Genomic DNA, 25,904 nt, shown 5'->3' with positions numbered 1-25,904 from the left:
GCCGGGCGCGGTGGCTCACGCCTGTAATCCCTGCACTTTGGGAGGTCGAGGCGGGTGGATCACGAGGTCAGGAGATCGAGACCATCCTGGCTAACACGGTGAAACCCCGTCTCTACTAAAATACAAAAAATTAGCCGGGCGTGGTGGCGGGCGCCTGTAGTCCCAGCTACTTGGGAGGCTGAGGCAGGAGAATGGCGCGGACCCGGGAGGCGGAGCTTGCAGTGAGCCGAGATCGTGCCACTGCACTCCAGCCTGGGCGACAGAGTGAAGACTCCACCTCAAAAAAAAAAAAAATTAATTGGAAAAGGGAGGAGTGTTTTCATAGCCTTTTCAGATAATTATAGATGTTCTTCTTGACCAGTGACTTTTTTTTCTTTTTAACAGTTTTATTGAGGTATAATTACATACCGTTAAATTTATCCTTTTCAGGTGTGCACCTCACTGGTCTTTTTCTTTTCTTTCGTTTTTTTTTTTGGAGACGGAGTCTCACACTGTTGCCCAGGCTGAAGTGCGATGGCGCGATCTCAGCTCACTGCAACCTCCGCCTCCTGGGTTCAAGCGACTCTCCTGCCTCAGCCTCCTGAGTAGCTGAGATTACAGCCATGTGCCACCACGCCCGGCTGATTTTTTTGTATTTTTATTAGAGACAGGGTTTCTCCATGTAGGTCACACTGGCCTCCGACTCTTGATATCAGGTGATCCGCCCACCTTGGCCTCCCAAAGTGCTGGGATTACAGATGTGAACCACCTCACCTGGCCTTCACTGGTCTTTAGTACACTACAATCCAATGTTAGAATATTTTATCACTCTCGAAAGATGCTTTGTACACATTTGCAGTCATTTCCCCTTCCAGTCCCCAGTCCCAGGCAACCACTAATGTGCTTGCTTTCTTTGTAGATTTGCCTCTTAAAGACATTTCATATAAAAAGAATCCTATGTGGTCTTTTGCATAAGGGTTCTTTCATTTGGCATGTTTGTGAGGTTCATCCATATTCTGTTTTGTTGCTGAATAAAAATGATAGTTTCTTAAAGGTTAGAGTATGGAGTCTAACATCATATCAGACTTTTTGTATTCTGTTACATAACAATCCACTGATCTGTCTTGTTCTTTGAGTGGTCCCTTTATTCATGCATGATTCTGTACTATCATGCCTTGGTCATTTGGAAAATATTGGGTCACAAAGTTACTTGGATCTTCCAAATGTTAATACACATTTCACTATAAAATGTGAAAAAAAAAAACTAGCATTCATTAATATCACCACCAGTCTCAACAGAAAAGTATGGAAAGGTGTCAAGTTCATAGTAACAGATAAAAGTTGTCTAAAATTCATGTTTGACTTGAAAGGTTAAATTTTATTGTTGGCAACAAATTTTGTCATTTTACTTGAATGGAGGGGTTCCTTTTGTTCATTTTAAAAGAAATACCTCACTGAATAACTATAGTTCATCTGCCAGTTACTTTTTCAGGTAAAACTGGTGTTCCTTGAAAAAAGCAGGTGGTTCAGCTTACAACTCACACAGTCTCACGTGTTCTTTCCCCACCTTTATTTTTAACTGCAAATGTTTGGTAGTGAAGATATTTTTTTCTGCTAGTACAGTTTGTTGCCCCATCTTGATTGACTGCAAAGGTACCTGCAGTTTTATCCACCGTTTCTTTTGCACCATCAGTGCAAATGTTAACACGGTGAAAAAAGCAAAGAAAGCCTTAGTATTATTATAAAAAAAGTTTGACCTCACAGATTCCCAGGGGTACCCAGACCATACTTTGAGAACCATTGTTTTTCGGTTTTTTTTGTTTTTTTTTTTTGAGACGGAGTCTCACTCTGTTGCCAAGGCTGGAGTGCAGTGGCGCAATCTCGGCTCACTACAACCACCGCCTCCTGGGTTCTAAGCGATTCTCCTGCCTCAGCCCTTTGAGTAGCTGGGATTATAGATGCCCACCACCACACCCAGCTAATTTTTGTATGTTTCACCATTTTGGTGAAACATACAGGGTTTCACCATTTTGGCCAGACTGGTGTCGAGCTCCTGACCTCAGGTGATCCACCCACCTCGGCCTCCCAAAGGGCTGGGATTGAGAACCACTGTTTTATAGTGTCTTTTGTTTAACCAAATCACTATTGGACTTTGGTGTATTTCCAGATTGTAACAGTAAATTACAGTATTTGTGGAAAAGGTTTACATTGAAGTAATTACAGTGTTGTAATTGGGAGGTATTTGATTAACAGTCAAATATGGAAGAAAACTAAAAAATACTCAGACACATCACATTTTGGATTGCATTACCCATGTATTTTTTAATTATTCTAAAACAAACTGATTTCTCCTAAGTGCTAAATTTCATATACATAAAATAAACCCTGATGTTTTATTATCTTTCATATTTTTAGTATTCGAGAGTCTGGAAGTTAGGAGGGCATTTGAATTAACTATTTGCTGCATATTGAAAATGAATGCTTTGTCTTTTTCAGGATGTAGAGTTACTGATGAAATTTTGCATTTAGTGCCAAATAAAGAAACTTTTAGACTCACCCTAAGAGCTGTCAAATTATGGGCAAAACGTAAGTATCCCTAGTCTTCTATGTTTGCATTATAAAATTCTAATTTTCTCTTGCCAGTGATAGAAGCACATATAGAAACTTTGAATCTAATGATATTGTTGGAGGTTGAGGGCCAATAAACTCTGGAGTAGCTATTTGTTTTTCGGGTACAATGGTTATGGTGTTTTGAAAAGTAGTGTACCTCTTCCTAACTTGGGTAAAAACTAAAAGCCCCTGATTTTTCGTCTTAGTTCAGTCAGGCAGTCAGAATAATTCAGAAGTTGAAGACTGACACCCTCCCTGTGGGTAGCACCACCTTATATATCTTTGTATTCCCACCCGCAGAGTCTGGTTTTCACTGTAGTAGGTGTTCATTAAGTGAAGAGCCCACAGTGATAACTTTCACTTGTTTTTACCTTATAACACTTTTCTAATAAAGCCTGGAACTGTTACTAGTTTTTATATATGTGTGTGTATATATATAGTTCATATATTTAGGTTCATAAAAATCCCTTTGCTTACCACTGAGCTAGCATAGCACATTCTGTATTATTATTTAAGCACACCTCTGAGATATTGTAGGTTTGGTTCCAGACAACTGCAGTAAAGCAAATTACAATTTTTTTGTTTTGTTTCCCAGTGCATATAAAAGTTACATTTACATTATACTGTAGTCTTTTTTTTTTTTTTTTTTGAGACAGAGTCTCGCTCTGTCGCCCAGGCTGAAGTGCAGTGGTGCAATCTCAGCTCACAGCAACCTCCACCTCCTGGGTTCAAGTGATTCTTCTGCCTCAGCCTCCCAAGTAGCTGGGACTACAGGCACGCACCACCATACCTCGGTAATTTTTTGTATTTTTAGTAGAGGTGGGATGTCACCATGTTTGTCAGGCTGGGCTGGAACTCCTGACCTTGTGATCCGCTGGCCTCGGCCTCCCAAAGTGCTGGGATTACAGGCGTGAGCCATCAAGCCCGGCTCCAAAATGTGTTTCTTAAATGGTAAAACAAGAAGATAACTCCTTGATCCATGGGCTACAGAATAGATGCTGTATTAGCAGATATGAAAATAACTTTAATCTCCTAGTATATGTCCACTAGAGCTCTTGCGTGACTAGGTGCATTGTCAAAGAGCAGTCTTACTTAGAAAGGAATCTTTTTTTTTTCTGAGCAGTAGATCTCACCAATGGGCTTTAAAATACTCATTAAACCATGATGTAAACAGCTGTGCTGTCATCTAACAAGAGAATCACCTACCCTTTGAAGCTTTGAAACCAAGCTTCTCCTCTCTAGCTGTGAAAGTCCTAGATTGCATCTTCTTCCAGTATAAGGCTGTTTCATCTACATTGATAATTTGTTGTTTAGTGTAGCCACCTTCATCAATGATTTTAGCTAGATCTTCTGAATAACTTCCCGCAGCTTCTGCCTCAGCACTTGTTGCACTTTTATGTTGTGGAGATGGCTTCTTTCCTTAAACCTTATGAACCAATCTTTACTAGCTTCAGACTTTTCTTGTGCACCTTCCTCACCTCTCTCAGCCTTCATACAATTGAAGAGAGGTTAGGACTTTGCTCTGGATTAGACTTTGGCGTAAGGAAACTTTGTGTCTTGTTTATCTTTCATCCAGACTATTAAAATTTTCTATTAGCAGCCGGGTGGAGTGGCTCACACCTGTAATCCCAGCACTTTGGGAGGCCAGAGCAAGCGGATCATGAGGTCAGGAGTTCGAGATCAGCCTGACCAACATAGTGAAACCCCATCTCTACTAAAAATACAAAATTTAGCTGGGCGTGGTGGCGTGCGCCTGTAATCCCAGCTACTCAGGAAGCTGAGGCAGGAGAATCACTTGAACCTGGGAGGTGGAGGTTGTGGTGAGCTGAGATCGCACCACTGCACTCCAGCCTGGGCGACAGCAAGACTCCGTCTCAACAACAAAAAAATTTTTTCTATCAGCAATAAGGCAGTTTTACTTTTTTGTCGTTCCTGTATTCACTGGAGAGTAGCACTTGTAATTTCTGTCAGTAACTTTTCCTTGGCATTCACAACTTGGTTAACTGATTGGCACAAGGAGCATAACTTTCAGACTATCATAGCTTTCAAAATGTGTTTTTCATTGAGCTTAATCTTTTCTAGCTTTTGATTTAAAGTGAGAGACATGTGACTCTTCCTTGAACACTTAGAGGCCGTTAAGGGTTCTTAATTGGCCTAATTTAAGTATTGTGTCTCAAGGAATAGGGAGACCTGAGGAGAGGGAGAGAGATGGGTAATGACCAGTTGGTGGAGCATTCAGAACATACACATTAACCAACTAAGTTCACCGTCTTATATGGGCTCAGTCTGTGGTGCCCCAAAACAATTACAATAGTAACATCAACGATCACTGCTCACAAGTCACCATAACAGATATAATAATAATGAAAAAGTTTGAAATATTGTGAGAATTACTAAAATGTGACACAGAGACATGAAGTGAGAGCTTATGCTGTTAGAAAAATGTTGCTTACAGATTTGCTCAACTCAGGGTTGCCGCAACCCTTCAATTTGTAAAAAACTCAGTATCTGTGAAGTGTAATAAAGCAAAACACAATAAAACGAGGTATGCCTTTATATTTGTTTTATTTCATTTTATTTTTTTAGACAGGGACTTGCTCTGTCTCATAGGCCAGAATGCAGTGGTGTAATCATAGCTTACCACAGCCTCGACCTGCTGGGCCCAAGCAATACTTCCACTGTAGCCTCCTGAGTAGCTGGGACTACAGGCATATGCCACCATGCCCGGCGAATTTTTTTGTTTGTTTGCTTTTATTTTTGTTTTTGTTTTTTTTTTTTGAGACAGAGTCCTGCTCTGTTGCCCAGGCTGGAGTGCAGTGGCACGATCTTGGCTCACTGCAAGCTCCACCTCCCGGGTTCACGCCATTCTCCTGCCTCAGCCTCCCGAGTAGCTAGGACTACAGGCGCCCGCCACCATGCCCGGCTAATTTTTTGTATTTTTAGTAGAGACGGGTTTCACTGTGTTAGCCAGGATGGTCTCAATCTCCTGACCTCGTGATCCGCCCACCTTGGCCTCCCGAAGTGCTGGGATTACAGGCGTGAGCTACCACGCCTGGCTAATTTTTTTTTTTTTTTAAGCAGAGACGAGGTGTTGCTATGTTACCTAGGCTAGTCTCAAGCTCCTGAGCTCAACCAGTCCTGCCTTGGCCTCCCAAAGTAATGGGATTACAGGTGTGAGCCACAGTGCCTGGCTGAGTATGACAGTTAAAAGTTTCTTTTTGGGGTGCTGAAGACATTCTAGAATTGATCATGTTGATGATTGCACAACTCTATACTAAAAACCATTGAATTGTGTACTTTAAATGGACGAATCTTATGTTATGTGAATTACATCTCAATAAAGCTGTTACAAGTTAAAAAATAGCAACACATGGCTTGTGGCTACCATATTGGACAGTGCAGGTCTAACAAGATATTAAGCAAGTAGAATTTGTCCTTGGGCTCAAGTGTCTTGTATAGTTAAAATTTGCACTGATGGGATAACATGAACAATTTGCCCTTCCTTAAAGATTAAATGCCATGTTTTGTCCATTAGATGCATATTTTTCATGTTTACCATGTCTGAAATTGGTATTTTGTAGGTGTTCTTCTTTTGCTCGCTTGGCGGGACGTAATACAGATAGCTATATGAGAATCGGTCATGACAGCCATGGTGGTGCACCCCTGTAGTTATAGCTGCTCGAGAGGCTGAGGTGGAGGATCAGTTGAGCCCGGGAGTTTGAGGCTACAGTGAGTTATGATTGTGCCAGTTCAGTCTGGGTGACAGAGTGAGAGGCCATCTCTTAAGAAAAAAAAATCATAGAAATGAGTAATATCAGTGGTGTATTCTACTTTATGGAGAGGTATCCAAATTCTGTGAAATACTGAAGTCTTCAGCTTTACACTTGATTTTAAAATACCCATGAATGTGATTATTAATTAAATAGTCATTCTTCCCCATTGTCTCTTCACATGTCTCCTTCCTTTCATTTTTCTCTCAATCATAAATACTGAAAAATGGGGAATTTCAATGTAATACCAGTGGAGCCCAGTTGAGCAGTTGGAACTGAGGCAAAGAACGGAGGTGTCTATATTAGAAGGGAAAGTAAGGAGGGTAAGATTAGCAACTTACGGTTTACTAATTAGACTATAGGCCTTATGTGAAGGTCTGCTTATCAGTTTTAATGTTTTGTTTATAGGGGAAAATTTCCAACCAACCGTCTTATGAATACAGTTACCTTGTTGAATGTCACGGATATTCATTCACCTTGTAAAGAGCAGAAAAAATAAAAAGAATGTCACAGATAGTAGGTCCTAATAGTAATTAGCAAATATGTTGATTTTCTAGGACGTGGTATTTATTCCAACATGCTAGGATTCCTTGGTGGTGTCTCCTGGGCAATGCTAGTTGCAAGAACTTGCCAATTGTATCCAAATGCAGCAGCATCTACTTTAGTTCATAAGTTCTTTTTAGTTTTTTCCAAGTGGTAAGTATTTATATGTGTTCTTTGACTGTTTACTAACCTCTACCTATATGTAAGTTTGTTTGGACATATAAGAACTATACATAGACCTTTTCTGTTGTTTTACATTCCTTTGTAAAGGCAAAAATATAAAACATCAAATTTGAGGCAATGATGGGACATCCAGTTGTCACCTTCTTCAGGGATTTGTAAATGTGGGCCCTTAACTAGGGAGAGCAGTTAAAATAAGTTTGGCTTTGCAGATTACTAGTTATGTAGAAGTTGTTTAAGCTTTCCTCATTTGTAAAACAGAGATGATAATCACATTGATTTATTAGTATTTTCAGTAAATGTTAGCCGTTGCTGTTACTGAATTATCAGAATTAAATCCATGAAAGCAAATGAGAAGGAAGTGAAAGATTCAGGTGCAAATTAGTTACAGTTAATGAAAAGTAATGTTTACCCTTTCAGAGAACACTGCATTAAAATGAGCAGCCTTTCCTTTGTATACCTTCTTACCTTCTTCCTTAGCCCATTTCTTCTTCTTTTTTTTTTTTTTTAATTGAGACAGGGTCTCACTCTGTTGCCCAGGCTAGAGTGCATGCATCTCAGCTCACTGCAGCCTCTGCCTCCTGGGCTCAAGTGATCCTCCCACCTCAGCCTCGTGAGAAGCTGGGACTATAAGCATGCGCCGGTAGGCATGGCTAATTTTTGGATTTTTAGTAGAGACAGGGTTTCTCCATGATGCCCAGGGTGGTCTCAAACTCCTGAGCTCAAGTGATCTGCCCACCTCAGCTTCCCACAGTGCTGGGATTACAGGTGTGAGCCACCACGCTCGGCCTTTTTTTCCCCCTTAATACCAAATACCCAGAACATTCGCTCTAGAAGGTTAGAACAATCTAATAATTATGAGGTTTCATGTGGTACCTGAAGTGAGATCATGTGTAAGTTAATTTGCCTTATTCATGTCAGGGAATGGCCAAATCCTGTGCTGCTGAAGCAACCAGAAGAAAGCAATTTGAATTTGCCTGTCTGGGATCCTCGGGTATGTGATTTATTATGGAGTTTCTGTAAACCTTTTAAGGAAAAGGACATTTCTCTAAATTACAGTCTAGTTAAAGATAGTTCCTCTTGTCTCTGTTCTTATCTTCTGTATGACTATTGTCCTCTTGCTCCTTCTGCTGTGGTTTTTGTTTTGTTTTGTTTTTTGTTTTTTGTGCAGATGATTTGGATCACTGATGCTGATCCAAATGTTATGTCATTAAAAATCGCCCATGTAAGATGAGTGGGTGTCTCAAGGGCAGTGTCATAATCCATTGTGGAAAAACTGTCTCAAAAATAATTGGTTACTTGGCTGGGCGCAATGGTTCACGCCTGTAATCCCAGCATTTTGGGAGGCCCAGGTGGGTGGGTCACCTGAGATCAGGAGTTCGAGACCAACCTGGCCAACGTGGTGAAACCCCCTCTCTACTGAAAATACAAAATATTAGCCGGGCATGGTGGTGCACACCTGTAGTCCCAGCTACTCTGGAGGCTGAGGCACGAGAATCGCCTGAACCCCAGAGGCAGAGGTTGCAGTGAGCCAAGATTGTGCCACTGCACTCCAGCCTGGGTGAGTTAAGACTTCGTCTCAGAAAAAAAAGTAATTGGTTACTAATAATAAAGTACTAAAGTATAATAAAAGATTTACTTTGAGATACAATTTAAAGCAGATTCATTGTTCCAAGATAGCATAATTCTCACATATCTTGCATTTTAATTTGCTTTTAGAGTGAGTGCTCATTCCTCTAGGTAACCAAGGGGAAGTCATCCATTGAGTGGGTGGTGAAAAAGGATTGAGAACCATGAAACCAGATAATGCTTTTGTAGTTATAATACTGTACTTCCTTGATTATAAGAGATCATTGTTTATAAGATGCACATCAATTTAACAGCTTTTCTGAGGAAAAATACACTTCTGCAGTATTTCCTTTGACTTTGACTATCAGACATATCCAACTTCAAAAATAAATGTAGTTGGGGAGGGAAAATGTACTTCTTAAACTTGAGGAAATGTAGTATTAAATTTATATTTCATATTCTTCAGACTTTTGGGGAAATGAAGTGAGGACAACTGAAATAGGAGAATAGATCAGTTATTCTGCTTCTAATTTCACAGGTAAATCCATCAGATAGGTATCATCTCATGCCCATAATCACCCCTGCCTACCCACAACAGAATTCTACGTATAATGTGTCCACATCAACTCGAACAGTAATGGTAGAAGAATTTAAACAAGGTAAACATGTGGCCCTGTTGCCCTTTACATATTCCCACAAGTTTTAGGTTGACAGTTTTTATTCTCTGTTGCAGCTATGGATTGACAGTTAGAGTTGTACCTATTCTTTCTAAATTAGAAACTCTTTCAAGTATGGTTATTTTGTGTTTTAGTAATGAGTTTTCAAAAGTATATGATAATATTAAGGCCAAAAATGGAGCCAGCCCAATCTGGTTGAACCTAATTTTTTGTGTTCTAAGAAACAACATAATATATGTTTATATTTTGTTAAGAATTGGGTGGGCCGGGCGTGGTGGCTCACGCCTATAATCCCAGCACTTTGGGAGGCTGAGGAGAGCAGATCACCCAAGGTCAGGAGTTTAAGACCAGCCTGGCCAACATGGTGAAACCCTGTCTCTACTAAAAATACGAAAATTAGCCGACATGGTGGTGGGCACCTGTAATTCCAGCTACTCAGGAGGCTGAGGCAGGAGAATCGCTTGAACCTGGGAGGTAGAGGTTGCAGTGAGCCAAGATAGAGCCACCACACTCTAGCCTGGGTGACAGAGTGAGACTCTGTCTCAAAAAAAGAAAAAAAATAATAATAATTTGGTGTGGTGGAGTTTGAGATTTTGCAGTAGTAGGGTGATTTAAGAGCTGGTCCCTTTTCAAAATCCTTCTTTTTTTTTTTTTTTTTTTAATTTAGGTCTTGCAGTCACAGATGAAATTCTCCAAGGCAAATCAGATTGGTCCAAACTACTTGAGCCACCAAATTTCTTTCAAAAGTATAGGTATGTGAAATTTTGTATTTTGTGTGTATGTGATTTTTTTTTTTTTTAAGAAGAATGTTAAACATAGTTAATATATGGTAGGTGACAGCTCTTTTATTTCTTAAGCAAGACAGAATAGATGAACAAAAATCCTAAGAGATAAGAGTGTTTCTTTATTCTAGTAGTATCTAATCCAGTATTAGTGACTTTTTAAAGTGAATTGTTTTTTACTTGTGGGACCTAGAATTAATTTTGTGAAAATCAGAGCACATTTAATTTTCATAAACTGTGTGCCTTTATTAGCTCATTTGTTCAATGAGAGGGAGGGAGAAAAGGGGATGATTAAAAAGCAGGCCGTAACAATTTTTCTGGCTTTTTTTTCTGATTGTTGCTGAAAATTCTTCAGACATTATATAGTATTGACTGCCAGCGCATCAACAGAAGAAAACCATCTAGAGTGGTAAGACTTCTATTTCAAGTTTTCTACCTACTGTGTGGTGATAGTAACTTATTTATATGGTGCTTTACCATTTATAAAGTACTTACTTGCTTGATTTTCAAAATTATTATATCTTTTTTTTTTCTGAGACAGAGTCTCGGTTGTCCAGGCTGGAGTGCAGTGTCGCGATCTCAGTTTTGCCATGTTAGTCAGGCTGGTCTCGAGCTCCTGACCTCAGGTGATCTGCCCACCTCAGCCTCCCAAAGTGCTGGGATTATAGGCCTTAGCCACCTCTCCGGGCCTTTTTTTTTCTTTTTTTCTTTTTTTTTTTTTTTTGAGAAGGAGTCTCCCTCTGTCACCCAGACTGGAGTGTAGTGGCATAATCTCGGCTCACTGCAACGTCCGCCTCCTGGGTTCAAGTGATTCTCCTGCCTTAGCCTCCTGAGTAGCTGGGACTGCAGGTGCGCACTACCATGCCCTGTGCCTAATTTTGTATTTTTAGTAGAGACGGGGTTTCACCGTGTTGGCCAGGCTGGTCTCGAACTCCTGACCTCAAGTGATCTGTAAAATTATTATATCTTACTGGTGATTGTTGTGCATAACCGTGGAGCTTCAGTGTTTAAAATATGCCATCAAATTAATGTTTCAGAATCAGGAGGGACATGAGCGAAAGATACATGTATAGATTTTGCTTCTTGTTGCTTCTCGGAGTCAGATTTAAGCAAAATTTTGAGCTAGTTTGGATGATTCTGATAGCACCGTCTAAGTTTTTCTTTTCTCTTTCTTTTCTTTTTTTTTTTTTTTTTGAGACAGAGTCTCGCTGTGTCACTCAAGCTGGAATGCAGTGGCGCGATCTTGGCTTACTGCAGCCTCTACCTCCTGGGTTCAAGCAATTCTCTGCCTCAGCCTCCAGAGTAGCTGGGATTACAAGCACCCACCACCACACCCGGCTATTTTTAGTAGAGATGGGGTTTCACCATCTTGGCCAGGCTGTTCTTGAACTCCTGACCTCATGATCCACCCACCTCAGCCTCTTAAAGTGCTGAGATTACAGGCGTGAGCTACCACACCTGGCCTAAGTTTTTCATTTTTGCCATCATGTTTACCTCCAACAAAACTCAATAGAAAAGACATTTTGTATATCCTTTTAATTTAGGAGATAATGGCTTAAATCGTTCAGATTAAGCTTCTGTCAATAGGTAGGAGATGTTTGTGGCCAAGAAGTAGTGTGTTCTTTCTAGTGCATCTAAATTTATCCCTTCTGCCTCCCGTATATTCACATCCTTGGCTCTATCAGACGGAAGCTATTAGACCACCAGAGATGGTTGTACTTTCCTTGGGTCTGACTTCTGGAAAAGCAAAACAGCAATACTGTTTTATTTTTGCTTCAAGAGTTTAATCCTTATTTCATTGATAATTAAAGGGACTCTGAAAATAGTCCTGACACTGAAACAGTATTTTGTTTGTATAGATCAGGAGTCAGAAAATAGGGTCTAGGCCAAATTCAGTCTGCCACCTATGTTTATAAAGTTTTATTGGAACACAGCCATGTTTCTTCATTTACGTATTACCTATGGTTGCTTCTGTGCTTGACAGCAAAGTTGAATAGGTGTAACAAAGACTGTATGGCCCAGAAACCCTAAAATTTACTATTTACTCCTTTACAGAAAAAGTTTGCCAACCTGTCGTTTAGATGACACTGGAATAACACAGATTTTTGTAGATTCACTGTTAAAACACACACAATTATAATGTATAAGCTTTTGCTGATGTTTTTAAAAAACTTAAAATGTTCTTGTAATTATTCTAATTCATAAGTCATTAATAAGTAAGCTGCCATTGGTCACATTTCTTAAGTGAGATAGAAATGCAATTGCAGAAATCTGATGTAACTTACTGTATTTTGATAGTATCTGATACAAATTTAGTGAATTCTTTTTTTTTTTTTTTCTTTGAGATGGAGTCTTGCTCTGTCGCCCAGACTGGAGTGCAGTGGCGCGATCTCAGCTCGCTGCAAGCTCCGCCTCCCGGGTTCATGCTATTCTCCTGCCTCAGCCTCCTGAGTAGCTGAGACTACAGGTGCCCGCCACCTTGCCCGGCTAATTTTTTGTATTTCTGGTAGAGACGGGGTTTCACCGTGTTAGCCAGGATGGTCTCGATCTCCTGACCTCGTGATCCACCCGCCTCGGCCTCCCAAAGTGCTGGGATTACAGGCGTTGGCCACCGCACCCAGCCCGTGAATTCTGTTTTAAATGCAAAGTCTAGCTGATTGTTTCACATATTATGTGACAATATTAGTTTCATTGTTTAAACTTATCTTAGTCTGAGGATTTATTTATTTTTTTTTTAGAGATGAGTCTCAGTGTCACCTAGTCTGGAGTATAGTGGTGTGATCATACTGCAGCCTCAAACTCCTGGGTTCAAGCAATGCCTCCTGCCTCAGCTCCCCAAGTAGCTGGGGCCTGCAGGCCCATGCCACCATGCCTGGCTGATTTTTTTTTTTTTTTTAATCTTATATGGATGGAGTCTCACTTTGTTGCCCCAGGTGATCTCGAACTCCTAGCTTCATGTGATCCTCCTGCCTCAGCTTCCCAAAGTGCTGGGATTAACAAGCATGGGCCTAGCCTAGCCTTAGGTTTGAGACATAAGATTTGAAGGTAGAAAAAGATTCAGGACTAGATTAACCAGTAGTTTTTGTTCATGCCCTAAGCCATGACTGTTTTATAGTCTTAACTAAAGCAAGGTATTTTAGATTCAGTAATGCATTAAATAGATTAGTTCTTCTATTAAAAAAAAGAACACACAGAAATCTACTAACTTGTCATTTACTACAATGGCATTTTAAATGGGGTTCCTGATATATTAGGCTGAAATTTTTAAATGAACTTGTAAAGATTCATAGCTAATATGCTGTTTGGTTTACTTGAGTATAGCTTTCATATTTAAAGTTGACATAGTGTTTACAATGGCATTTAAAATGGGGTTCCTAATATATTGAGCTGAAATTTTTATTTAATTTATTTATTTATTTATTTATTTATTTAGAGATGGAACCTCACTCTGTCACCCAGGCTGGAGTGCAGTGGGGTGATCTTAGCTCACTGCAACCTCCACCTCCCAGCTTCAAGCAGTTCTCCTGCCTCAGCCTCCGGAGTAGCTGGGAATGTAGGTGTGCGCCACCATACTCAGCTAATTTTTTTTTTTTTTTTGTATTTTTAGTAAAACAAGGTTTTACCATGTTGGCCAGGCTGGTCTCGAACTCCTGACCTCAGGTGATCCACCTACCTCAGCCTTCCAAAGTGCTGGGATTACAAGCATGAGCCACTGCACCTGGCCTGATTTTTTTTTTTTTGAAATGGAGTCTTGCTCTGTTGCCCCAGCTGGAGTGCAATGGCGTGATCTCAGCTCACTGCAGCCTCCACCTCCCAGGTTCAAGTGATTCTCCTGCCTCAGCCTCCCAAGTGGCTGGGATTACAGGCACCCACCACCACGGCCCAGCTAATTTTTTTGTATTTTTAGTGGAGATGGGTTTTTGCCATGTTGGCCAAAACTGGTTTTAAACTCCTGACCTCAGGCTATCTGCCCGCTCTTGCCTCCCAAAGTGCTGGGATTACAGATGTGAGCCACAGCACCCAGCCTGGAATTTTTTAATGAACATGTAAAGCTTCATAGTTAATATACTGTTTGGTTTACTTGAGTGTAACTTTCAAATTTAAAGTGGATGTAAGATAAATTGTGTTGTTTATTTTAGGGTTGGATTAGTAGAATCTAAAATCCGTGTACTTGTTGGAAACTTAGAACGGAATGAATTTATTACTCTTGCCCATGTGAATCCCCAGTCATTCCCAGGGAATAAGGAACATCATAAAGAGTAAGTTAATTGTTTTTTAATACTATGTTTCTTAAATAATGTTATTTGGCATATGCATCATTTCAGAGTAATTATGAGATTTTTGTTTAACAGGCATTGATGGGAGTATGACACATTATATATTTGAGTTTGAGTGTCTAGGCATTAAAAATAAGTACGCAACTACTTTGGTAGCCCACAAACCCCAGCAAAACACCATCACAATATTTGGAGCATCTTTAAGAATATATTTAGTAAGTCATTTTCATAGCCACTTAATCCTTCTTAGAACAACAGGGGATAACTTACCAGTTCTGGATGTCACTTTTAAGAATCTGGCCAGACCACTGAAATCTGTATTTGTGAGATAGAGACATAGAGACCAAGTTTTAATTATGAAATAGCATCTGTAAAATTGTAAAATAATAATAATTAATGGAAATTCTTAAATTTTACTTTATAGCAACAATTACGTATCAATGTGGTTCCTTGGGATAATTTTTCGGAGAGTAGAAAATGCAGAAAGTGTCAACATAGACTTGACATATGATATACAGTCATTTACTGATACAGGTAAGACTTCATCATCATAGAGCTGTGATTCTCAAACCTGGCTGTTACTCAGTGTCATCTGCCTACGATCTGGCTGGCTGTACTTATTAAAGTTCCACAATTGGTTAAGCGAACATGGCATATCCATACTGCTGTTAAAACAGGAAAGGAGCCGGGTGCAGTGGCTCACGCCTGTAATCCCAGCACTTTGGGAGGCGGAGGTGGGCAGATTACCTGAGGTCAGGAGTTCGAGACCAGCCTGGCTAATATGGTGAAACCCTGTCTCTACTAAATATACAAAGTTAGTGGGGTGTGGTGGTGGATGCCAGCTGCTTGGGAGGCTGAGGCAGGAAAATTGCGTGAACCTGGGAGGAGGAGGTTGCAGTGAGCTGAGATCTCCCCACTGCACTCCAGCCTGGCCCACAGAGTGAGACTGTCTCAAAAAAAAAAAAAAAAAAAAAAGCATTATGAAGCAATTTCCAAGGTATATTAAGTGGGGGGTAAAATTACAGAACACTGTGTACACTGTGCTATTTATATAAAAAGAAAAGATAAATACACATTTGCTTACAAATGCATAGAATATCTCTGGAAGGATACTTAGTTTAAAAAAAATGGCAAGACTGGTTGCTTCTAGGTCAGGGTGCAGGATAAGGAGACATCACTGAATACTCTTCAACGCTTTGAGTTTTGTAGCTTGTGAATGTTATTTATGAAATAAAATAAAAATCAACCCATAAAAATCAAGTCTTTATTTTTTGAGACAGAGTCTCACTCTGTCACCCAGGCCGGACTGCAGTGGTGCGATCTCAGCTCACTGCAACCTCCGCCTCTGGGGTTCAAGTAATTCTCATGCCCCAGCCTCCCGAGTAGCTGGACTTAACGGGTACGTACTACTAGGCCTGGCTAATTTTGTATTTTTAGTAGAGACAGAGTTTCACCATGTTGGCCAGGCTCGTCTCGAACACCTGACCTCAACTGATCCACCTGCCTCAGCCTCCCAAAAGTGCTGGGATTATAGGCGTGAGCCACCTCGCCTGGCTGAATGTTATCTGTTTTAAAACACAAAGAAAGGAAAGCTCTTTGTATGTACAACCAGGGTTTGTGATCACAATAATAAACTCTTTTATAAGCAATCTGGAATAAAAACATTTGCCATAAATTTTTAATAAAGATGACTTGATTTTTGCCAGGCGCGGTGGCTCACAAGCGCCTGTAATCTTAATACTTTGGGAGACTGGGATTGGTGAATCTCTTGAACTCAAGAGTTCGAGACCAATCTGGGCAACATGGTGAAACCCCATCTCGACAAAAGATACAAAAAAAAGTTTGTCAGGTATTGTGCCTATGGTCCCAGCTATCTGGGAGGCTGAGGTGGGAGAATTGCTTGAACCCAGAAGGTCAAGGCTGCAGTGAGCTGAGATTGCGCCATTGCTCTCCAGCCTGGGTGACAAAGTGAGACCCTGTCTCAAAAAATAAAAACTTGATTTTTATGGGTTTTTTGTTTGTTTGTTTTAAATAGAGGCAGGATTTTGCCATGTTGCCCAGGCTGGTCTCAAACTCCTAGGCTCAAGCAATTTGCCCATCTTGGCCTCTTCAAGTGCTGGGATTACAGATGTCAGCCACTGCACCTGGCCAGACTTTTATGTTTTTGATATGATATAAATATCAGTAAGTACAGAATTGCTGAATATATTTCAGGATCAGTGAAAAGTATGTCTTTCACATCCAGCCCTCTCGTCACAACTCTGGAATATCTTAATGTATCTGTTATAAATTTGGGGTTATTTATCTTGAAGAATCTGGAATACATTCATACAATTAAAAGTATTGGTTTGGCTCATCTGGGTTTTCTGAATTCTTTTGAAAGAGCCCTCATATTTATCATGAAAATGCAGATTCCTGGCTGGGCGCAGGGGCTGACGCCTGTAATCCCAGCACTTTGGGAGGCCAAGGCAGGCGGATCACCTGAGGTCAGGAGTTCGAGACCAGCCTGGCCAACATGGTGAAACCCCATCTGTACTAAATATACAAAAATAAGCCAGGTGTGGTGGTGGGCGCCTGTAATCCCAGCTATTCCAGAGGCTAAGGCAGAAGAATCACTTGAACCTGGGAAGCAGAGGTTGCAGTCAGCTGAGATCTCACCATTGCACTCCAGCCTGGGCAACAAGAGCGAGACTCCATCTCAGAAAAAAGAAAATGCAGATTCCTGTGTTTCACCTTAGAACCACTAAATCATACTCTGGGGAGGGTCAGCCAGAGAATCTACAACTTGAACAAGTGTTCTTGGTAACTCTTTTATAAGCAATCTGGAATAAAAACATTCGCCATAAATTTTTCCATTCTAATTTGGGCTTACATTTTTTAAAAAGAAGATTGGGACATAGTTTATTATAAATTTATAAGATACTATTTTTCAGATGAAGAAACTTGAGGCCCCAAGAGATTAAATAATTTACCACATCTCACAGTACTTGCTGTGTAAAACAAGCCTCCCATCCCTGTCTTCAGTGTCTCACTGAGTATATTTACAATTAAAACATACTAAGAAATTTGTGTGGTAGTTAATAAAACCTGTTTTCCCTTTGGGTATATTTACAATTAAAACATTTTAAGAAATTTGTGTGTTAATAAAACCCATTTTCTTAAAAGGTGTGAAAAGCACTAGAATGGGAATCTAGGGCTGTGTGGATTCTGATCCTGGCAAGGCTTTCAGGGCTGTTTAGCCTCCTTTTCTCAACTGTACAATAAGGATGTATTTGTAAGATGGTTCCTGAAGTCTGTCATTCTGTGGTTGGTGTGGTAGCTGCAGTAGTAAATTCTCATGGAGGAGGAGGACAGCTTGAATTGCATCTTGGATATTTGGCCTAAGAATTAGCTTAGAAGGCCAGGTGCGGTGGCTCACACCTGTAATCCCAGCGCTTTGGGAGGCCAAAGCGGGTGGATCACTTGAGGTCAGGAGTTTGAGACCAGCCTGGCCAACATAGTGAAACCCTGTCTCTACAAAAAATCCAAAAAGTAGCTGGGTGTGGTGGCATGCACCTCTAGTCCTAGCTACTGGGGAGGCTGAGGCAGGAGAATAACTTGAACCCAGGAGGCAGAGGATGCAGTGAGTTAAGATTGTGCTACTACACTCAAGCCTGGGTGACAGAGTGAGACTCTGTGTCAAAAAATAAAAAAAGAATTAGCTTAGACTTGGGCAAGTAATTATAAGGAGAGATTGCCTTTTGGGAAAATATCAGAAAATAAAATCTGGAAAATACCTTTTTTTAAATATACTTATTCTGTTAATAAGGTTTGATTATGAGAAAGTCTTAGAAGGTAGACATGAAAAAACTAATGGATTCACGGCTAGGTACAGTGGCTTACGCCTGTAATCCCAGCACTTTTGGAGGCCGAGGTGGGCGGATCACCTGAAGTCGGGAGTTCTAGACCAGCCTGACCAACATGGAGAAACCCTGTCTCTATGAAAAATCCAAAAAGTTAGCTGGGCGTGGTGGCGTATGCCTGTAATCCCAGCTACTCGGGAGGCTGAGGCAGGACAATCACTTGAACCCAGGAGGCAGAGGTTGTGGTGAGCCGAGATTGCGCCATTGCACTCCAGCCCAGGCAACAAGAGCAAAACTCCATCTCAAAAAAAGAAAAACTAGTGGATTCATGAATAGGATTGTGATGTGATGGAAATGTATTAAAAATACTTGTTTTGTGAGAGGGTTGTGCATGGGTGGCTGGTGGTGATAGCAGGGTAAAGGTATATGCATTTCAGAAAAATTAGGCAGAACTCTTGGTTCAGAAAGAAGTTTCCCATTTAACATATTAACATTGTTACAGTATACAGACAGGCAAACAATATAAATATGCTAAAGGAGGGAATGAAAATTGAAGCAACTCATGTAAAGAAAAAACAACTTCACCACTACCTTCCTGCAGAAATTCTTCAAAAGAAGAAAAAGGTGAGTTTGAGTAGTTTGAGTTTGTAATCTTAACCCTCTAGTATGACTTTACTCAGACAAATGATCTAGGACCAAATTTGCATTCTTAACCGCTCCCAAACCTATTGAGAAAAATAAGGAAGATATAGGCAGTTTAATCTAGGACTAAAATCTCATTTTCATTAATCACAAGAGATAATTTGCTTAAGTGACCGTCAGAATTGAAACCAGTCTTTATATTCTCATTTGCATTTTGAAATCCTAAAATCATTCCCTTCTTTCAGCAAAGTCTCTCTGATGTCAGTCGAAGCTCGAGCGGACTTCAGTCCAAAAGATCATCTCTGGATAGCAGTTGTCTGGATAGCTCCAGAGACACTGATAATGGAACACCTTTTAATTCTCCAGCGTCCAAGTCTGATAGCCCGTCTGTAGGAGAAACAGAAAGGTCTGTCTTTATTTCAAATGTGTCCTTTTGGTTTTCTGTTCAGTTTATTTGAAGGTAATCTGAACTTTTCTATACCCCTGCTACTGCCTTTTTAAATTGTTAGAATATTTTATTTTACAGGCTGCTGGTCAATTTCTTGTTTAAAAATAACTCGCGGTAATCCTGTGGGAGATGGTATAGGCTTATGAGCATATGGGACTAGATAGCTACACAGAAACGTACACATTTTTTGCTTAAATTTTTTTCTTCTTACTGGCTCCTCTGCCTTTTTCCCCCCTTTTATTTCAATGAAATGTTAAAGTACAGGCCTGAGCCAACAGTTGTGATCAGGCATGCTGGCTCAGGCCTGTAATCCTAGCACTTTGAGAGGTTAAGGCAGGCGGATTGCTGGAGCCCAGGAGTTCCAAGACCAGCCGGGACACCATGGCGAAACCCTGTCTATACAAAAAAATACAAAAATTAATTGGCCAGGCACAGTGGCTCACGCCTGTAATCCCAACACTTTGGGAGGCTGAGGCGGGCAGATCACCTAAGGTCAGGAGTTTGAGACCAGCCTGGCCAACATGGCAGAACCACATCTCTACTAAAAATACAAAAATTAGCAGGGTGTGGTGGCATGTGCCTGTAATCCCAGCTACTTGGGAGGCTGAGGCAGGAGAATCGCTTGAGCCCAAGAGGTGGATGTTGCAGTGAGCCGAGATCGTGCCATTGCACTCCAGCCTGGGCAACAAGAGCGAGACTCCGTCTCAAACAAAACAAAAACAAACAATTAGCTTGGCGTGGTAGTACACACCTGTAGTCCCAGCTACTCGGGAGGCCAAGGTGGGAGAATTGCTTGAGCCCGGAAGGTTGAGGCTGCATTGAGCCATGTGTTCATGCCACTGCACTCCAGCCTAGGCGACAGAACAATACCATGTCTAAAAAAAAAAAAAGACGGCAGTGGTAAATGTTGCAAAAAAGAGTGTTTTAAATAACTAATGGGGCCAGGCATGGTGGGTCACATCTATAATTTCAGCACTTTGGGAGGTTGAGGCAGGAGGATTGCTTGAGCCTCAGGAGTTCAAGACCAGCCTGGGCAACATAGTGAGATCCTGTCTCCACAAAAATGAAAATTTAAAAAATTAGCCAGACATGATGGCACACACCTATATTGCTAGCTACCTGGGAGGCTGAGGTGGCAGAGTTACTTGAGTCCAGGAGGTTGAGGCTGCAGTGAGCTGTGATTGTGCCACTGCACTCCAACTTGGGCAGTAGAGTGAGGCCTTTCCTCAAAAAAGGAGAAAAAAAGTAATATTTAAATCATTTATTGATGATAATTTAACACTTTCATTAGGAATAGTGCTGAGCCTGCTGCTGTAATTGTGGAGAAGCCACTGAGTGTACCACCAGCCCAAGGACTTTCCATTCCGGTCATTGGTGCAAGTAGGTATCTAAACTTGTATATATTAATAATTCTGTATACAAAAAATTAGCCAGGCATGGTGGCACACGCCTGTAGTCCTAGCTACTTGGGAGGCTAAGGTGGGAGGATCACCTGAGCCTAGTAAGTCGAGGCTGCAGTGAGCCGTGATCAAGCCACTGCAGTGCAGCCTGGGTGATGGGAATGAGAGATCCTGTCTCAAGAAGAAAAAAAAAATTACATAAATGTTTAATTATTAAAATCCTTTTTTTCATTTTCAGAAGTTGACTCTACAGTAAAAGCTGTATCACCCCCCGCTGTGTGTACCATTCCTACTGTAGTAGGACGAAATGTCATTCCTAGAATCACAACACCTCACAACCCTGCCCAGGGACAACCGCATCTGAATGGAATGTCAAATATAACTAAGACTGTTACACCCAAGAGAGCCCATTCCCCATCCATAGATGGAACTCCTAAGAGGTTGAAAGACATAGAAAAGGTAAAGTTACAACTTTCGTGTTGATATTTCTTATAGTTAATACTAAAGAAACAATTTTCCATAGCTGTTGGTGTTCTGTTAGGAGTTGGCTGAAAAGAATATTTACCCAAATATTAAAGGAACAATATTAATTGCTCATCCTAAATTGAAATTACTAATGTGTCTGAAAATTTGAATGATTGGTCTGAGTTCCTTGACTTACAGAAGTCATTACTGATAACAAAATCTCATTTCTTGTGTGTTGATATGCCCTACTTCCAGTAGGTGGTAGTAAAACTGTATTTGTTAGAATCTGAATTGATTTAACCAAAAAGATGACCCAAACTGTAGAAATTAACGGTGGCAGTTGAATTCAATCTAATTTAAATTATCTTCTCTTACCAACCCATATTTATAGTAATTTTTATAATAGCGTAACTGATAATTAGTCTTCCAGTTTATATAGATTTGTATGGTTTTTTGTAGGTACATAATAGCAATTTATTTCAATGTTTATATTTTAGTTTATTCGACTTGAATCAACATTTAAGGACCCCCGTGCTGCTGAAGAAAGAAAAAGAAAATCAGTGGTAAATATATTAATAGTGTGCTTCAGAATATTTACTGTAAAGTGCCATGTATCGCCGGGCGCGGTGGCTCAAGCCTGTAATCCCAGCACTTTGGGAGGCCAAGGCGGGTGGATCACGAGGTCAGGAGATCGAGACCATCCTGGCTAACACGGTGAAACCCCGTCTCTACTAAAAATACAAAAAATTAGCCGGGCGTGGTGGCAGGCGCCTGTAGTCCCAGCTACTCGGGAGGCTGAGGCAGGAGAATGGCGTGAATCCGGGAGGCGGAACTTGCAGTGAGCTGAGATCCGGCCCCTGCACTCCAGCCTGGGGGACAGAGCGAGACTCCGTCTCCAAAAAAAAAAAAAAAAAAGAAAAAGTGCCATGTTAGAAAGTAGGTCAGATTAGATCTACTGTCAGATTTTAGTTAGGTTTTATTTTAATTAGAAATAAGTGTTTGCATATAGGAAAGTTAGTTTTCACTTGTGTTGATTCTTCTGTTTTTAGGATGCCATTGGAGGAGAATCTATGCCTATTCCAACTATTGATACATCACGCAAAAAGGTAACAATAGTCTTGTTCATAAGTACAGTACATAGGTAAAAACTCATAGGTAATCTACAAGTACAAAAGGCTTATCAAGAGCCTAGCACTGGGAAAAAGTAAGATTTTGTCCCTGTCCTCAAGGACTAGCAGTATAGTTGGGGTTGGATATAGCAAAGTATATCGTTGTGAATGTAGGTACCTCAGAAGTCTAAAAAAGAGTCAGTAGTTTAAGACAACTTTATTATCTATTTAGATTATGTTCACCCTTTGTTTTTTATCTTTAAAGAAGCAGTTGGATGCTCAGCACATTAATTTCTTACCAAGCACCTGGAGGTATATCTCTGTTGTGTACTATTGCTTACTGTCAAAAGATAGATTTGATAATTAGGAACCATATGTGTTAATATTTTAGAGGAACCAAATGTAGTGGTATATATAGTAAGTACCTTTAAAACATGAGCTAAACGCCCCTGAATTGTAATTTAAATGTTTATTATTTGAAGAATTACTTTTATAGCTAACAATATGTAGTATTAAGTGTGGTATGCTAAAAAGCAAGTACTCAAAAACCAGCCTTGTGTAACTAGAGAAAGCCCTTCTCTGAGAGTTTATAGTGAACAGAATGGCTTATTTTCACCCCCCTCTTACCACCCCCACCCCCGCCATTAAATGGTAAAGTGCTTCTCATCATCAACTGTTACCCTGCCCGGTTCTCCAGGATGTATTAACTATTCTAAAGCAAAATAGTATACTCACAGGCTATTATTTGTAGAATTTGAGCCTTTAACATAAGATTAAATTACAAAAAACATGAATATATAATTATGTGTGATGGTGGAAGAACAAATTTTGAGATGGATATTAAAGTACAAAAGAGTGAAATGACATATCTGGACTTTTTAATATATCAAGTCTAAAGGGAAAGTGGGTACACCAAACAATTGCAACAAAATTTTAATAATGTCTGAGACTTGGTTTTGGCATTTAAGTCCTTATTGCCCTGTTCTCTACTTCTTTGTATATCTGAAATTGTTCATAATTGTTTTAATGCATATGGATCCGATACAGATACTGGCTTAGCCAAGGTAAAACAGGAGAATTAAACAGTCATCTCTTGACAAGAAACTATCCTCATTACACAAGTCTAGATTTTGCCTTCCTTTTTTTTTTTTTTTTTTTTTTTTTTTTTTTTTTGACATTAGAGTCTCACTGTTGTTGCCCAGGTTGGAGTGCGGTGGCGCGATCTTTTTGTATTTGTAGTGGCTAATTTTTGTATTTGTAGTGGAGTGCTTTCGAACTCCTGACCTCAAGTGAGTCTCCCGCCTCGGCCTCCCAAAGTGCTGGGATTACAGGCGTGAAACCACCATGGTCCTAGATTTTGCCTTCTTTATGTAATAATCTTTAGTGTCCTCAGAGTCCCTCAAACTGATGTCCCTGAATTTCATAACCATCAAAGTTATCTAGCCTAAGTACAAAGTTTGGTTTTCCTGAGAACTTAAGTATCTCAGAGATTGAGTCTGTTCTTCTCCATGAATGTATTACAGAAACAAATTGAGGAACTCTACTCTCAGATATTAAATTTTTCTGTACTACACACACTCATTTTTCACTTCACACCCCAAGAGCTTCCTGTTTAGTCACCATACACTTCCTTTTTTTTTTTCTTTGCTTGACCTTAAGGACTGTATTCTTTATGCATTTCTCGATCCAGGCATGGCAGTTCCTCTTTTCCTGTACATATTCACACTCCTGCCACTTCTGCCCTTTCTCTTATCCCTCTGCTTTTCACCCCTGACTGTAAAAAGAAGTAGTAGTTCTGAAAGCAAGAGTTCCCTATGAACACTGGAAGGAAATATTCATTGCATACTTGAGTGTTTAAGAGCTAGAGGGATTGGGAGAAAAAGTTTGTGACTGACTTTCTAGCTGGGCCTTTATAATATATATGATGTGCTTTTCCTTTTTTGTTTCCTCTTTCTTTCTAACAGAGACTACCCAGTAAAGAACTACCAGATTCATCATCTCCAGTTCCAGCAAATAACATCCGTGTCATCAAAAATTCCATTCGACTGACCCTTAATCGGTAAAAGCAGTGCCTCCTCACTTAAGTGAACAAGCAGTCATTTAGTGGCATAGATGCAGCCACTTGTTTTCAAATAGAAGTGGCTGTCATACGTGAAATAAGGTGAACGTTACAGCCTTCAGCCTAATAACCTTGAAGTGGTTTTTGAACTATCACACTTTGACCTGCAGATGCTGTAGCATTCTCTCACTGATTGCTACATACACTTCTCTGAGGATCACCTGCTGTCAAATTGCCATCTACAGTATTACAGCTTTGCATTTGGGGGTTTTACTGCCTTAACTTTCAATGCTTGTTATGGGAACCAGTTCTTAGCCACTTGGACACTGATAACAAGTCCTGAACTCCTTTTTTTGTTTTTTGTTTTTTTGGTTTTTTTTTGTTTTTTTTGTCTTATGTTGTGATCATTGTATAGAGCTAAAAAAATTGAAAACAAACAAAAAAATTATCTTGTATTTTCCAAATGTTAATACATTTACTTTAGCATTGAAGCCACTTTGTGAAACCTGAGATAAATGAATGTGAGGTATCTTTTCTGCTTTCCTCATTTGTGTAGATGTACTGTCTGTTCTGTTGATTTAAATTATTTTTTTCCAGATTGGCACATGAAATATTTAAACTTTTTTGTGTGCCTTTCTATCCAAATGTTGCATAGTTAGCAGGGAAGATTAGTCCAGTGATTACAGAAGAGTTGGGCACCATAAATTCTTTATATATTGCCTCCCATGGAGGCCTTTGAAATGCATCTTTATTAAAAATCAAAATATAACCAGGATACTGAAAGTCAGTATATGAATGGTAAAATTGTTACATATCCTGTTTCATGCCATTCTTGTTAGTTGACTGGTATTTTTTACTGAGGAGCAACTCATTCCAGCATCAACAATAAGATACCTTTAAGTATGGCAAACTTGTATTTTTGAGGTGTAAAATTAACTTGGCATGATAATTCCTGACCATTATTTATGCCACAACTTCAAATAGTTTCTTCACGGACTAGGCATGCAGAAATAAGCAGTGGATTTTATTGAAACCTAAAGGCATTTTGAATGACATTGTTACCAACCATTAATTGGCTCAGGACCTTTGTAATTTTTATTTAACTATATGAGTTGTCTTTTTTTACGCTGCTTTTTTCAATGCATTTCTTAATATTTTTTAAGTTTCATGAATGCATGCTCAGTTTATTAAAATCCATAACCATGTAATTCTTGTAATATGTTGATTCAGTGTTTTGTAAATGAAGTCGTATGTATTTTCAGAGTATTTTTGTATGTACTGTAAGATACCATCTTTTCAAAGAGAAACGTTTAAAACCTTTATTGTCTCTCCTTAGTCTAATTTTTTAAATATGGATTATGCTTGAATTATTATATTTAAAATGAAAATGTGTAAGATTACACAGCCAGGAATGCTAGTATCTACCACCACCTTCAGATTTCACTCAGCATTTAGTAGGTCCAGTAGGAAGAACCCAAAATGGTACATTGAGTAGTGTGGGGAAGATACTTCGTGTGTTATAGGACTCACGGGATGCCATCTAGCAAGTGGA

The 25,904-nt window shown here is 39.9% G+C and overlaps 1 protein-coding gene across 2 annotated transcripts in view; it reads left to right on the top strand.

Moving 5' to 3' along the window:
* The window catches only part of PAPOLG (poly(A) polymerase gamma), a 42,697-nt gene extending 17,025 nt beyond the window's left edge, over window positions 1–25,672 (top strand). For both annotated transcript variants that reach the window (XM_001115228.5, XM_077959534.1), the window contains 15 exons: window positions 2,476–2,565; window positions 6,917–7,055; window positions 8,004–8,076; window positions 9,190–9,310; window positions 9,996–10,080; window positions 10,466–10,519; window positions 14,250–14,369; window positions 14,812–14,921; window positions 18,732–18,853; window positions 19,117–19,277; window positions 20,611–20,699; window positions 20,958–21,178; window positions 21,682–21,747; window positions 22,234–22,290; window positions 24,258–25,672. In XM_001115228.5, coding sequence (XP_001115228.2) covers window positions 2,476–2,565; window positions 6,917–7,055; window positions 8,004–8,076; window positions 9,190–9,310; window positions 9,996–10,080; window positions 10,466–10,519; window positions 14,250–14,369; window positions 14,812–14,921; window positions 18,732–18,853; window positions 19,117–19,277; window positions 20,611–20,699; window positions 20,958–21,178; window positions 21,682–21,747; window positions 22,234–22,290; window positions 24,258–24,356 — 1,607 coding nt within the window. In that variant the 3' untranslated portion in view covers window positions 24,357–25,672. The remainder of the gene's footprint in view (window positions 1–2,475; window positions 2,566–6,916; window positions 7,056–8,003; window positions 8,077–9,189; window positions 9,311–9,995; window positions 10,081–10,465; window positions 10,520–14,249; window positions 14,370–14,811; window positions 14,922–18,731; window positions 18,854–19,116; window positions 19,278–20,610; window positions 20,700–20,957; window positions 21,179–21,681; window positions 21,748–22,233; window positions 22,291–24,257) is intronic.
* The last annotated feature ends 232 nt before the right edge of the window (window positions 25,673–25,904 follow it).

Source organism: Macaca mulatta, chromosome 13 (assembly GCF_049350105.2).
Source record: "Macaca mulatta isolate MMU2019108-1 chromosome 13, T2T-MMU8v2.0, whole genome shotgun sequence".
Lineage (NCBI taxonomy): Eukaryota > Metazoa > Chordata > Mammalia > Primates > Cercopithecidae > Macaca > Macaca mulatta.
Note: the sequence above shows the minus strand (reverse complement) of the source record. Positions and strands in the feature narration are given on the sequence as shown.